The 14,795-nt window shown below is 34.2% G+C and overlaps 1 protein-coding gene across 4 annotated transcripts in view; it reads right to left on the bottom strand.

Annotated features, from left to right (window-relative positions):
- Positions 1-2,963: 2,963 nt before the first annotated feature.
- CDC14A (cell division cycle 14A) overlaps positions 2,964-14,795 on the bottom strand; it is a 68,028-nt gene continuing 56,196 nt past the window's right edge. For 3 of the 4 annotated variants that reach the window (XM_037404925.1, XM_037404924.1, XM_037404923.1), the window contains 3 exons: positions 13,667-13,795; positions 12,436-12,758; positions 2,964-4,784 (listed from right to left, as the gene is read on the bottom strand). In XM_037404925.1, the coding sequence (XP_037260822.1) occupies positions 4,771-4,784; positions 12,436-12,758; positions 13,667-13,795 (466 nt within the window). In that variant the 3' untranslated portion in view covers positions 2,964-4,770. The remainder of the gene's footprint in view (positions 4,785-12,435; positions 12,759-13,666; positions 13,796-14,795) is intronic. The other variant, XM_037404926.1, reaches the window with a different exon arrangement.

Genomic DNA, 14,795 nt, shown 5'->3' on the forward strand with positions numbered 1-14,795 from the left:
AGTGATGATCCCGTGTCCAAGGCAGGTAGGCAGCAAGAGATTCCCACAGACTGTAGCTAGCAAAGGTGGGTCCATAGGGAGCAGATGGCTGTTAGCAGACCAGAGCACGACTGAAGATTCTGTAGCTGTGAAAATGCCAAAAGCAGCAGCACCTTGCAATCAGCAGCAGAAGCGGCAGCAACTGATACAAAGCTTTGCAGTTTCTCCTGTGCCACAGTACGTACACTGTATATCATTCCAGGAAGATTCAGCCCTTCCACTCTTCATGAATTATTCAGCAGATTTTCAACTTGTTAAATCAAGAAGGGGAAAAAAAAAAAAAAACCCAAACCCTATCATGCTCCAGAAATACTGCAAGTACACAGTCTGACTCTTTTTCTCTTTGCCTTACCGGTTTCCAGGTTCTAACCCATTTACACAACTTTCATTTACAGCAAGCTTTCAAACCAGTATATCAGTCACTTCTGTCTGAAATACAATCCATTTACTGTAGAAACTCCTCTGCTAGATATTCACTCAAACTGATTTTTTTTCCCCTGATATTTTTGTTAAGAGTGCACTATGCTTCTGCAAGCTTAATTTTAGAACTGGTCTATAACAAGAATATACTTTCCAAATTAAATCTTTCAAACACAATACATACACAGATCCTTAGTAAGACAGTACTTATTATTTGAGGAAGCTGGTCCTCAGTCAAAATATTATTTCTTCATAAAACTCAGCCTGTCTTAGCCTGCAGGAAATCCTGCATTGCCAGCCTGCCAGAGGTGAACACTGGTGTCAGTAAGTACACAGATAAAACAAAATCAGTGTAGCATTTGAAACTGTCTCACACCAAAACTAATTCAGAGCACAAATTCCTGCAGAGCTGAATGACAGGTTCTTAGGTGGACTAAAAGCTGGTTGAAGAGTAGGGCGTAACAGTCCTTTCCCAGGTGGAGAAGAATTACCAGTGGGATTCTCCCAGGAACTCCACAGTGCTTTACCCAAACAGAGAGAAAATGTTAACTGTCCTTACCCTGGACAAGATTTCTTAAGAAATTGAGTCAAGTAATTTACATTTTTTCTCAAAAGCTTTCCACAAAAGGAATGATGATTAATTCTGCAGTGTGCTTAGGAAAAAAGCTGCTTTTACAGGGGGGTTATACATACACTACAGAAGTAAGCAATCCCAGCTCATAAGATACGATCTGTATATTGACCAAAGATAACTTTATAAGGTGGTTTAGGTATTGTTAAACTCACAAGGCTAACAATTGACAATACCAAAATAATAAATTAGGAGGTAACTGTAGTTACAACATATACATTCTTTAAGATAATGAATTTAATTTGTGTGGGTTAATCGATTATTTTGTTGCAACATCTTTTAGTTGACAGGCTCATATTTGCAATTGTCAGGACTATTGATCCAAAATGTGGATTTATTACAAACATGAACATGTTCTTTTTTAATTAATTAGATTGCTCATGTGCTTAAGGTTAAAGACATAGATGAGTGATTTACTTGATCAGGCCCTTAATTACCTTTTTTTTTTTTGCCTGCTGCACTTTACAGTGTAGCTCTAATCAAGTGTCAAACCTTTTGAGGCCTTTCATTGTTTAGCTGTCAGTAGAGAACAGTTATTACAGAAACTGAAATCCTCCTCTTTCTGCAATGCTGTAATTGAAAAATATTCTCTAAATCTGTAACAAGAGATATCTCCCTAACCAAAAAGCTTCAGAAAGGGTACTTTACAGAGATGATTAGGAGTTTCATAAGGCATTAGCCACAGAATCATAGGCCCGGTAGAAACCTCTAGATGTAATTATTCCATCCTTACATGTTTATAAAATCTTTTTTTTTTAAAAAAAAAATCTCTCATATGATAGAGCTTGTTCACCCAGAACAAGAAGATATAGTCATATATAAAGTAACAGAAACAGTGAAGTTCAAGGATAAGCAAACAGAGGGTATGAAACAAATTTCAGGGTATTATCTTAAAAGCTACAATGTTCTGAAGACCTCCCTGACCTTTCACTGTCCCTAGATCTGTTGTTAAGAAGCTGATCATTACAGAATAACTGGCTATATTTATTATTCATTTCTAAGAACAAAAAATGTTTTACATTAGTGGCATTTATATATTTTGTATAAGAAGTCATAGAAGTCTAGAGAAAGGCTAAGGGGAAAGCTTGGGTCCCATATACTATAGAAATTAATTAGCTGTTCTTCCTTTATAGTTACTCTACACATCCAATCACCATCCATTAATTGTCTGAATGTAGTGGCAGCAGTCTTTTATTGTATTTTCAGATTAGACTGTCACTAGGATTTGGGCAACTTTTAAAGCATCCTCTCTTTTCCTGGCTTTGCCATTCCTTTAGGGTGGCTGTGTAACAGTTACATACTGTCCACAACATCTATTGCAGGTACAGGCTTATCTGACAGGAATATTAAGCACTGTGGGTAAATAATCATGCAACACAAAAAAATTGCTGAAAATCATTATCAGAGTTAATGTTAGAACCATTTGTGACTAGTTTTTAATTGAAGGATAAAAAGCTCAGTGAAAGCACGATCTTTTAGGTTCTTGTGGACAAAGACCCTGCTGTTAGTGAGACTTAAGAAACCTGTTGCACATGCAAAAGACAAGGTACATTACACCTGTACCAAGGGTTCTTGTCCAGGAAAAAAAATTACCTCAATTCAGACACAGCTTTTAAACGATGGTATTTTGAAATGTAACCTTTACATCATAATATCAACCCATTGATTAAATACTTGATGTTATATAGAGCAAATACAAGCATTTAGTGAGACAGATCAGTTAGATGCCTATCATACTAATGTCTTTTTGCAACACCATCATATAAATACATGTTTTAGAAAAGTGATTTTGAACAGCTACTCTTCAGTTAGAAATTAATCATACTATTTTCCGTCACAGATCTAAAGAAGAAAAGCCAAGAAACAAGGAAGCTGGCTGATACAGGCATTTTATTATCAATTAGCTGTATGTATATATATCTACATGTAAAAATTAAACAATATTTTATTAAGGAAAACTATTTATAACAAAGTACATGACAATTCTTTATAGGAGGTAGAATTACCTTACCATTAATCTATAATTCATATACAGTATATTGTATATATATGCACACAGATATGCTACTTCATGTGTGTATATGTTACATATACACAGTGTGAAAAAAGTACAGTATTGCATGTAACTTTTATTCAGTGATTTATACAGCTGCTCTCAGTATTGCTTATTAACACTTTCAGTACAACCTTCCATAGCAATCTGTGATCTGATCTTTTTTTTTTTTTTTGAAAAACGTGGCACTTCATCTTAACTTCAGTTGCAAAGGAAATGCAGGGTATTCGCAGATCTTCAGGAACAAAGATTGACAATTAACCTAAGTTTTATTTTCAAGTTTCTGTAGATAGCCGAAAAAACTCATAGGTAACAAATCTGTTTCAGTTTTGTGTTCTAAATTAGTGGCAAATCAAGTCCTCATAGCAACTTTTTTTTTTTGCTTACTATGCAGTTGTGGAGTTCTGAAAATTTTTTACACATGATCTCTAGTATTTCTCACTGTAACACCACTTCATTCTTGGAGTCTCATTCCTAATCGCACCCGATTAAACTGTATATTGAAGAGCATCCTTACTACTAACCAAAATATTCTATGATACAGGATGAATTAGCTATGTTTAGCAATAGTTTTCTAATTGTTTATGAAGCATCCAATTGATATGTAAAAATTTAATATAGTTCCAATATTTAGTGTGCTTCACTAATGAAACTGTACACATACAGCCAAATGTACATTAAAAGCATGTGAGTATGCAGCACTGCCAAATTCACTGCACATGCACATTCTTACCAATTTAAATCTGGACTGCCTTCGTTTATGCAGTATATATTGCATAGCAAAATTTAAGATTCTACATTGAAAATAAAAAGTTACAATATTCCTTTAAGACAAACTGAAAGAACGTGTTAATTGTACAATTGAATTATCAGGTAAGTATTACTTTCTCTTTGCAGCAGATGATGTAACTTACATCTCAACACATATTTTCCCTATATTTTTCTTTCACTGTGTTTCCTTATGAAACATTAGCAGCTGAAAGTAGAAAGCAGATTATATATCAAGCGCTTTCAGTTGATAGTGTAGTAACTAGTAGTCTCTCACTAGTTAAGACTTCCATTAAGTTACCAAAGACCATTTAGTGAAGAAGTAATTACATTAGGCTTTAAGCAATAATGATGGACCCATAAACCAAGAAAAAATATTGTTCATAAAAAAATTTCATCTTTGATAAACATGTACAAATTCTTTAAAATACTTTTTTTGTAGCAAAGTTGACATAATTAAAATAAATTCTAATTTTTACATAATTTTTATATATATCGCTTACCAAAATATTCTATTAATACATATTTTAACACTATACACAAGTTAATAAACATCTTAATGAAACTCATTAGAAATATATTCAAACTGTTTCAACATAAAAAATTTAAATCTGTATTTAACATGGGGTAATAATTTCCATAAATTTAACATCAGTGCATTGCAGTAGTCATCAACAAGAAATTTCTGCCTGTTAAGAAGCTGCCTTCTTGGTGTTTAGGTTTCAGTATGTCCTGGATTGGAGATTCCTTCTCTGAGCGAGCAGCTTCCTTCCTTAAGTTCTTCACCTTCATGAAGGACTTGAATTTTAAGAGCTCAACAGGTTTCACCAAAGCAGCAAGGCTTTAGAACTGAACATACTCAGACTGAAGGGACTGTGAGAGAAGAAAAACTGATTAAAACTCACTGGTAAGGTTATATTTGTACATAATATACATTTTGCATTTAAAGACAAGGAGTAGAGGAAGGACAGGAAGAAGAAAAATAGAGTTGGAGGAAGTTCTGAACCTCTGCTTAGGTAAAGATCAATAAAATAGAAGAAACTCAAAAACTGGATACAGTAAAGTCTATCAACTTTCCTGTATCTACACTTACTTTTTCAAACCAAATTCTAGAGACTCTTCAAGGAAGGGTTACAAGCCCTTTAAAACACTGCCTTAAAACAATACCTTAAAAATGCGTTGGGAAAACATGACTGCAGTTACTATAATTGAATTGTTTCCATTTATCCTGAATGAGAATCCAAGTGCTACTATAAAAAATAGAGTATACTTTAGATGTGGATTCAGGTAATGGCATAGGAAACATATACGAAGTAGCTAAGTACGGAAAAAAGCTGCAGCAGCACAATTATGCACATGAATAAATTTATGTACAATTACTAAAACCAGATGAAAATTAAGCACTGCAAAAGGTTCATCTGGATCAGCAAGATGTCAGTATAATTAAGAGGAAAGCATAACCAGGTCTACTTTATTTACATTTCTGATTCTATGTTTAAGTCTATGGTTTTTTAATAAAGTAATTGGTTTAGACAGCATCCAGATATTTTATTACCTCCTGTGTGTTCAGGAAGTAATTCCGATGAGTAAGAAGTCTTACATGAGAGAGCTATTCACTGTACTAGTATTGTTATAAACAATTAGCAAATAAAAGCCCCAAACCACATTTTACAAATGCATCAATTCATCAGAATTAGAGAGAAATACTGGAGTATGGCATGAATCCCAAGAAAGCTCAGAACCTTGGAGTCTTTTCTTCCATTTTCCTGCTATTCCTAACTAATCACTACAGAAATGCTGTTTGGCATCCATAGTGAAACCTATTAGTAGAAGTGCATAATAGATACATAAACCTTTAGAGCTCCAACGAATATCATAAACCCATTTTTTTCTGGTATCTTAAGTCTCAGTGTGTATTTCCAAAGTTGAATTTTAAATGCATTTTCATACTGTTAAGTTCAGAGTGCACCTGGATATTCTTTCCTCAGTTGAAAAAACAGTGCTGTTAGCATATAAAGATTTGAATACCACTGACTAAAAAGGGCCTGGGTTTATTACTGAATGGATTCAACATGAAGGGTAGCATTTAACAGAAAATACTTCACCGTAAAACTAAACAGATGTAACATGTATTTTTTCATTATAGGCTCAGAATCACCACGGAATAGACAATCATAGAAACTTGTTTTTCCCTACTTCATTCTCTAATAATCATCCTGGTTTATTAGCTTTGGTGACAGCATTTGTCAAGCTGTTTATTACATGTGTAAGAGCGAGGCAGAAGGAACAGCCCTTCATTAATGAGCGCTTGAAACTTCTGCTCTTTTAATGATCCTCGGAGCTTTCTCATTTTCAAATGTGTATTCAGAAAGATGGTTACAGTTAATTAGAGCAGTATTTGAAATTGATCCTTCAAAACTGAATTCCAAGTAGAGTTGATTAACATTTTAAAATGCATGTAATTTACCTATATACTTTCATATGTTGTACAGTAATTACTTTAAGCTCAGACAGATGAAAGATGACCAGAAAGCACTGTACACATTTGCTGATCTTGGGAACAGCTAGCATTAGTTGACAAAGGACTATGAAGACCACCCCTTTAATTAGCAGACAGAGATAACCGGGAGTTCTACATCAGAATTTAAATAAACAAACAAGCAAAGTGTAAATTAACAATTCTGAAGTTTAAATTAAAATTCTCGTAATTGTTAGGAATCCAAGTTACAAAAACAGGGAGGAAAGTTAATAGCAACATATAACAGATATCCATGCAGCACAGACTACTTGGAAACAAGACAGCATGTTTTGTTAATTTTCATTACAGATCGGTAGGCAGGGTTTATTTTAATAATTTTCATATTGAGAAATAAGGTTTTCAGTGTGTTCCCACCCTCACCATAGCTCTACTTCAAATAGCAATGATTCCTTCATAAAGTTGCAAAGCCTTTTCTGAATACAGGGAAGAATTAAATCCAAGCAGCATTTTTTTCAGATTAAAATTAATTGATGTGACTTCCCATAAAGTTCCTATTACTAGTAACATGGTGATAGTCATAACTGAGCTACTGTAGAGTATACAGACAAAGTTTTGAAATTGAAAAATTAATTATAGATGGGGAGGGTTTTGAGGGTTTTTTGTTTGCTTGCTTGGAGGGGATGGGTGTTTTTTTTTTTTCTTTTGCAGTGAAGTAAACTGAACTCAAATCTCTTCACATTGTCCAATGAGACTGACTAATATTTCAAAGCCTGTAACTGTAATCCCCCACACCTTTATCATCTTTTGAGGAGTTTTCTATTTTAAAATTTACATTCCTGCCTCCTATTTGCAGTGACTCAAAGTATGGCCTGAAAGCTTTATTAAAAACAAAAAGCCCCAATCCACCTTTACAAGTCATATGCTGGTATTTAACAAAATCTTATTTAAAATAGAGGTAAAAATAGAAGGAAAAAAACCAAAGAAAATTTACTGCTGAATTGCAACAATGAGAGTATAAAAATCAGTTAATTGAGTAGAATTCTCAATGTGTACTCTTACAGTGGTCCCATGCAGTGTCAAGCTTGGCATTTTATACCCAAGTATCAGGTATTTAAACAAAGAATTAAAAATTAAATAGCTTCACTATAGTTAGCAATACCTAATGAAGTCCATGCTGAAGCAACTGCTTAGATCACTAACATTTTTATTCTTCAATAGGAGGCATGGAAAGCCTCCTGGAAAATAAAATATGATGCAGATCCATCTAGCCACTAGAACCATATTCACACACATTCAACTTCAGGACCAAGTTAAATTTTAGGAGGGAACAATCCTGTATCATACAGAGCTATTTGTTAGGACTTTAACATACACTTTTTCCAGATAATTGCAAAAAGTAATTCAAGTTTTTTGAATTGTTCCTCAAATCTCCTGCAAGAGTGTTGCAACAGGCAAGAATTACCGTGAATACATGAAAATCCACTAAAATAAATCAGGATATATTACAGAAAAATGCATACACACATTCAAAGTGATCCTTTGAGTTTGCCAAATTTACAGATCAGCAAGATGCACTAGTGTTTGTCTCTTTTTGCAAAGGCTATCCTATACTCATTAATGTAAGTCCTTACAAAGAAAGAATATTCTACAAGTATAAAGATCATGTATATGAATTTTAAAATACTGCTATACTTGGTAACTTTTTGAGATTTTTTTTCTGTCTTGCCAGTTTCCATGACAGCTATGGAAGCAAAAGGTGACTCATCTTAAAGACTACCCAGTTACATACTCTTAAATAAAAATACATTTTAAAAAATGATACTTGGATTTATAACTATTGTAAGAGCAAAGTAAAACTCTTGTTGTGGTATCTTAAATATGATTATACTTCATAAGAATATTTCTGCAAATTATAATTGTGAGAGATTCTGTCTAAACAAAACAACCAATTTGTAAAACTTGCAAATAAAATATTTATGTGCCTAGAATATCAAGTTGTCTATTCTACAAAAATCAGGCTTTTCTTCTAGTTCATCAGCATACAACAGCATAAACAAAAAAAAAAAAAAGGAAGTGGATTATAAGTTTACAGTGATGAAGGACAAAAACCATTACGGAAAAATATATGGCTGACAACAACAGGAAGTCATAGTCATAGTTACCCTTTGTTTTAAATGGAATGTGGAACAAAACTATTAATAGTTTTTTTTTTTAATGTTTCATTACAAAACAGAAAAAAATATTGAGTAACTTTCTTTTCCATACTTGGGGGTGTAAGGGAGGGGCAGCAAGAGAGGTATTTGCATTGCATAAAAGCGAAGTTCCCAATTTCCTCACTAATGAGATTAAAGAACATTAATTAGAACTGAAAATTTACTGACCTAACAACCTTAAAATGTTCCTGCATTACTCATGTTGACAATTAACAAATTTAGGAACAGGAGTGATAAGGTGGTTTGCTAAGCTAGAGTACCTATACTATTAGATTGTTAGCTTGATACCTAAGTCAGGTAAGTGAGAGTCTGCTAATAAAAAGATGAGGAATATAATTCATATCATTCAAGAGTTCTTTAGTAAGTTAAATGAATACACATAACCACCAGCATATAAAATAGACTTCTGTCAGGTATGTTGTCTGATGTGCTCCAATTAGGAAAAAGTGCAATGTAATACAAACACACACTGCAATAAGAGTAAGGTTTGGCTGTCAAGACTTGCAAATAATTTCAGCATCTAAAGCAGTGAAGCGGAAATCATTAAACCGGAACTGGTGGTATTAAGGCTTGATACTACTCCATATTTTGCTTATGAGCTTAAGACCACTGATGAATATCACCAAAAGCAAAATAGCCAGATGTCAGTGTTTGAAGTGGTAGGACAAAACAATCTTCTTTGGTTGGTTAATTGGTCCCACTAGGAAGCAGGGGGGGAGAGAAAAAAAAAAAAAAAGAAAGAAAAAATTCTGCTTTTCCACAAAGTCCCACATAAAAAAACCCCAGGGAATGCAGGATTTTTGGACTAAAATACAAGTCCGTATCTTGGGTATAGCAAGAATTTTATTTTTTTTCTCCCCATGAACTCCCAGTGCATTACAGTTAAAGATGGTAACACAAGCTATGGATTTATAAGCAGGACAGCACCAGGTAGCAGTCTTCAGGACCTGAAAGATGAATATTACAGTGTTGCATCTACTTCTTGAAAAAGGATTTTCAAAAACTGTAAAGGATTTGAACAAAAGGATTTTTAAGCCAACTTAGCTTATCAAAAGAATCAAGTTGAGATGACTAACATGAAATATCATGACAAGAAAATAAGGTAATAAAGGACTAACAGTGACATAATAAAGAGATACTGCAAGTTTCGGATTAAAAGTTAAATTGTTTTAAGTATGACTGTGGGACTATTAAGAAAAATTACATTATCTTCAAAATAAAGCACCATGAAGATGGATCTGTATTAGCCAGTAAATCAGAGGATCACTACCAGGCAGAAAGCATTCAGAGATTAAATTAACAAATAATCTACTCGTCTTAAACACCATGACATCACAGTAACTGCGCTCAACTCTGAATTGTGCATAAAGCAGGTAACAATTTAATGCAGTTCACTGTGGATTTGCTTCTGTAATGGTTTATATTATCGTTTGGTAGTAACTTTTGGCCTATTGTGAACAATGTCAACTTATTTTCATTACAGAGTCACATTACAGTTGTAAGGTGTTTCTTCAGGGCTCTGCATGTTGGTTTACATATTTATGCATAATATGCAGCTGTAACTAGAATTTGGAAAAAACCTCTTCAGAATTGCTGCTGGCAGCATATAATTTACAGAGGATACAACAGAAAAGAATGGTAATGGGTTGACCTTCCAAAGAATTACTGTCCAAATAAATCAAATATGAGACAATAGTGAAGGTGAGAAAATAAAAAAAAAAAAAAATCAGACACTTGACCACTTAGTTATTCAGATGAACGATTGCTCTCTGCCACTGTTGGTATATTGACTTTGGTTCCAGTATACTCAACTGGAGCCTCTGTCACCCGTCCTGAGGACTGAAATTCTGTAAGCATATTGAATAAAAAGACTGGGAAAATCTAAAAAGGCTGAGTTTTCAGAACCATCAGAATTCAAAAACAAATGAGACTCCTGAATGTGTCTCAAAACAAACATCCTCAGCTTGCTATACAGCTTTTCACCTCTCTCCTCATTTCTATGCCTGAAGGAATTAAATGAAATGAGTCACTTAAAACTAAACAGTTCTCTTGTTCTAGAACTGGTTTTGTTTTAAGAAAACTGGGATGGTTTCTATATCCAACTTTAGAAAAATCTCCATTATATATAGTTTACCTCAATCCCATCTAGCAGGTAAAACCACAGCCAAACTAAAGAGATAAAACAACTTCAAAAAACTAAAATGATGTGGCAATATCCAAGAAGTTTCTTGGAAACAAGTTACTACCAATGTTTAAAATTTAAATTCAGATTTAAACTCAATGCAGAACACTCAGTGATCCTAAAATCAAGGAATATTAACATTTCTTTCCAGGTAAGTTATAGTGGGTAAGAAGCTAAATGTGCTTTCAAGACAAGGAGTGTGAAAGCATCAAGTATTTTAAAGAGTTACCTTAGGTCAAGCACATCCTGGCACAGTAACTCTACTCTTTTTCCAGTGGAAGTACCCTTTAAATTTAAGGGAGTGAAAAACCAAGTTCTCTCAACTAACTTTATTTTCAATGTACTTTGTATACTAGTTAATCACACATGCAATTTTCTTCTGCAGTGGAACAATGAGAATTTTATTTCCTACTGTCATCGGTCCTCAGAAAGTGCAATTCATACTCACAAGCTATAAACATGTGGCTTCTGAACTTAAGTAGTGCCACATACTAGCTATTAACAAGAGGATAGATCTCCCACTTCTTCAGGAGAAAGAGAACACAACCCATGAATGATCTTTTGAGCTGACATCCTAGTTACACGCAATGTGTATATTATCTGTTTTAAGGCAGGGAACTTGCCACACTCAAAACCAGTAGCAGGTGTAACACCAGAACTTACTTTATACTGAAGCGATTTATCAGTAGTAAGGAAACAGAAAAGAAAGGTGTAATATTCTTAAGTTAATCTATAAAAAGGCAATTTTATTCCCAGCAGCTAAAAAAATAAAAAGCAGAAGTATCAGTATTACTGACTGGTTCCATTAATTGTAGGCAATATATTCTATTAAAAACACCACACATTTTTGTGACTAGTAAGGTATAAAATATTTGGAAAAAAGATATTTTAAACTGGGTTTAGATTTACAGTAGGAAATATGTTTGTTTATTTTTTCCCCTAAAAGAGCTGAACTTATTTCATAACTGAAGTTTCTCTAGTTTCTTCTCTGCATTTTGTACAGAATCATTTTCGAGCTGCACTAATTTATCCACACATCCTCTTTATATAGACTCTTTCACACAGAAAAAGGGCACAAAATAAGCCCAAGGCGGCAAAGTTGTTGAGGAATGAAAGCTAAAATGGTGAGACCATCAAAAATATCTTGCTCTCGAATACTTTTCACATTTGGTGTTTGAAAAGGACTAGATTAAGTCAAGTGGACTCACCTTTCAAATGAGCCCTATCTTTAAGAATATTGTACCTTCCATTTAGTACAATACATACAAAAGCTTCTTTAAATCTGTTACTGCATAAAAATTAAGTAATAAACTAATAAACAATGTTATGGATAATCTGAAACAAAAAAAATCTAAAGGCTAAGAAGGTCCATTAAGAAAAATACCAGAAAAGGCATTAGTTTAAGTTCAGGAGTGATTTATTTTCATGAACCCTTCCTCCATGATCTAGATGCTTGAAAGAGGTGGAAAAAAAAGAGCTGAAATGATAATTACTTAAAAAGATAACAGACAAAGGTGCTGTGCAGAATCATTAAAGTCAGTCAGAGAATTATGCTAGGTTAAGATTTTTTTGCAACAGCTTTGTTCGCAGAAGCAAGGAAGATAAGCATCGGTCAGATGCCTGAAAGTGCTGTTGTGACTATGAACTTACAGGAATTGATTGACTCTGGTATCATGCTGGAGGAGTTGTAAGGCCCATAAAGGAAGGCTGATGCATATTCATCTGTCACGGCGCTGTGAAAACTGGTTTGGCTGCTCAGGTTGTTGCCACTACTGCTGTTTCTGTTGTACAAGTTGTTGTTCAGTTCATGGTTATTTCTGTGAGGCAGCTGCAAGCTGCCGTTCAAGTGGCTGGAGATATGGCTTACAGAAAAACCTGTCCTAGAGGACAATGATGTCATTTTGCTCTCATCATCATCTGAAGCAGCATACAGGTTCCCTAGAGAACTGGCTAGTCTGGAGTTTATGGAAACGCTGAGTGGAAAACACATGTTGGGAAAAAAAATACACACAAGGTATGTACAGATAAATACAAAAAATAACAGTTCAGAAGACATCAGATGAATAACACAGCATTGTGAAATAATTTGTGTTTGCACACAGGTTCACCTTCTAGCTCTCAAATAACAAACCCCAGAATTCTTTGTCAGGAGTTCCTAAACTTAGTTTATTCGAGCACTACCATGGCCAGCTTTCCCCTCTGTCAAATGATATGCACATGCAGGAGATTGTGGTAAAAGGTTTAGGCAGTGGCCGACCTACACTGAACTCTTTTGTTTCTTGAAATCAGTAATGATATACAAGTCTTCAAGTAACCAAGTAGTAATATGACAAAATTTGAGATTAAAAATAGGGTGTCCTGAAACAGCTCTTTAAGTTAATTATTTTCTTCAAGTATTTGTGTCCAGAAGTTATTAAAAATGCAGTATTCTAAGTTTCATTTAACATCCATAATTACTTAGTACAATAATGGAATTAAATCGCAATAAATGAAGCATTCATAAAAATCATATTAATTACCATGCAGTATTCTTCTGAGATTAATAGCATATAAACTTGTGAGAATATCTGCAAAACTTCTATAAACTCAGGTAAGTGAAAAAACCCCGAAATAAAACCACTAAAAAGCCCCAAGCAACGTAACACTGTTTCTGACTTGATATAATCCCACCAGAGGTCTCATACCAGTAGTATAGGTTTGGGGTTGTTTGTTTCTTAAATCCACAAGCAACTGAAGTTTGGCTAGCAGAACAGCAAATCACTTCAAATTTAACCCTTCTTACATCCAAGAACAGCAAGTGCTTCGTAGACTACATATTGCTGAAAACCATTTAGTATATAGTAAGTATTTGTATCAAAATGAGAAGAAAAAAAACCCCCACCTTTTAAGGTTAGAGCCTGAGGATGTGGGAATTCTGCTTATTCTTTCTGCAGATGGTGACTTAACTGCCATCACTTTGGAGGCCTTCAGAGGAGACATGGATCCTTCTGTGCCACCTGAAGTATTCAGTCTAAAAGGAGTGCAGAGTTTTAGTGAAAAACAAGATTTTTATAATTAAAATACACATCTCAAACACATACAGTCTTTCAATACATAGACTGGTATTTTAAAAAGTGGAAATTCTCAAGTCTGACAGAACTCAACTGCAAAAACTCAACAGTTTGCTGGTTTTCAAATACCTTTTAAAAAAACCACCTTTAAAATATCCCACACTCAAGTTTTTCCCCTGCAGTACCATATTATACAGTTTTAGGCTACTTTTCACCTTGATAATTTGTGAAGGCTAAGCACATATTGTTTATCAAATTTACTGCAAATTTGATTTAAATTTTAAATACAGTTCAGAAAGAATACTTCCTGTGCTTATAAAGCAAGTACAGGTAGAAAAACAAACCACTGTAGCTTGCATGAGAACAGCGTCATCGTTTCCAAATGGCAGCAAGAACATTTTTACAAAGTTGCACAGAACATACAGCTCTTTCTAGGGCGGGACCCTTCGTGACCAAATTCTTCATATTTTGATACTGAGCTGTAAGTATGGTACACTGGACTGCTCAAAAATGTTAGCATTATAGCTGTCCATATTGGTTTCTTAATAACCAATAAATGAATAGCTTCACAGTAGTATGAAATTCTCTCCATCCTTAAGACTAGAGGATATTATCATGATCATCTCTTAAAGGATGAAAGACCTTGCATACAAGTCTCCAGCTACAAGCACAGAAGGAACGACATTGAGCAGAAACAGTTTTAATTCCACACCAAGAAAGGGTAAGCAGACATCTCCAAGGTTAGACTTCTTGACTAATTAATCTCAAAAATACAGGTTGCCACAAAACTGAAGAGAATGTGTTCTTTTCAGTATTAATGCTTTATTATGATAGATATTTTATATTATATGTTGTATTTTGGATGCAATGATTACCAAAAGAAAGACTCAATTCTGCCACTCCTATAACGCTTAAATTAAGTCAGTTTTCACTCTATGATTTATTTTCTTGGGGGGGGGG

Source organism: Falco rusticolus, chromosome 11 (genome assembly GCF_015220075.1).
Source record: "Falco rusticolus isolate bFalRus1 chromosome 11, bFalRus1.pri, whole genome shotgun sequence".
Lineage (NCBI taxonomy): Eukaryota > Metazoa > Chordata > Aves > Falconiformes > Falconidae > Falco > Falco rusticolus.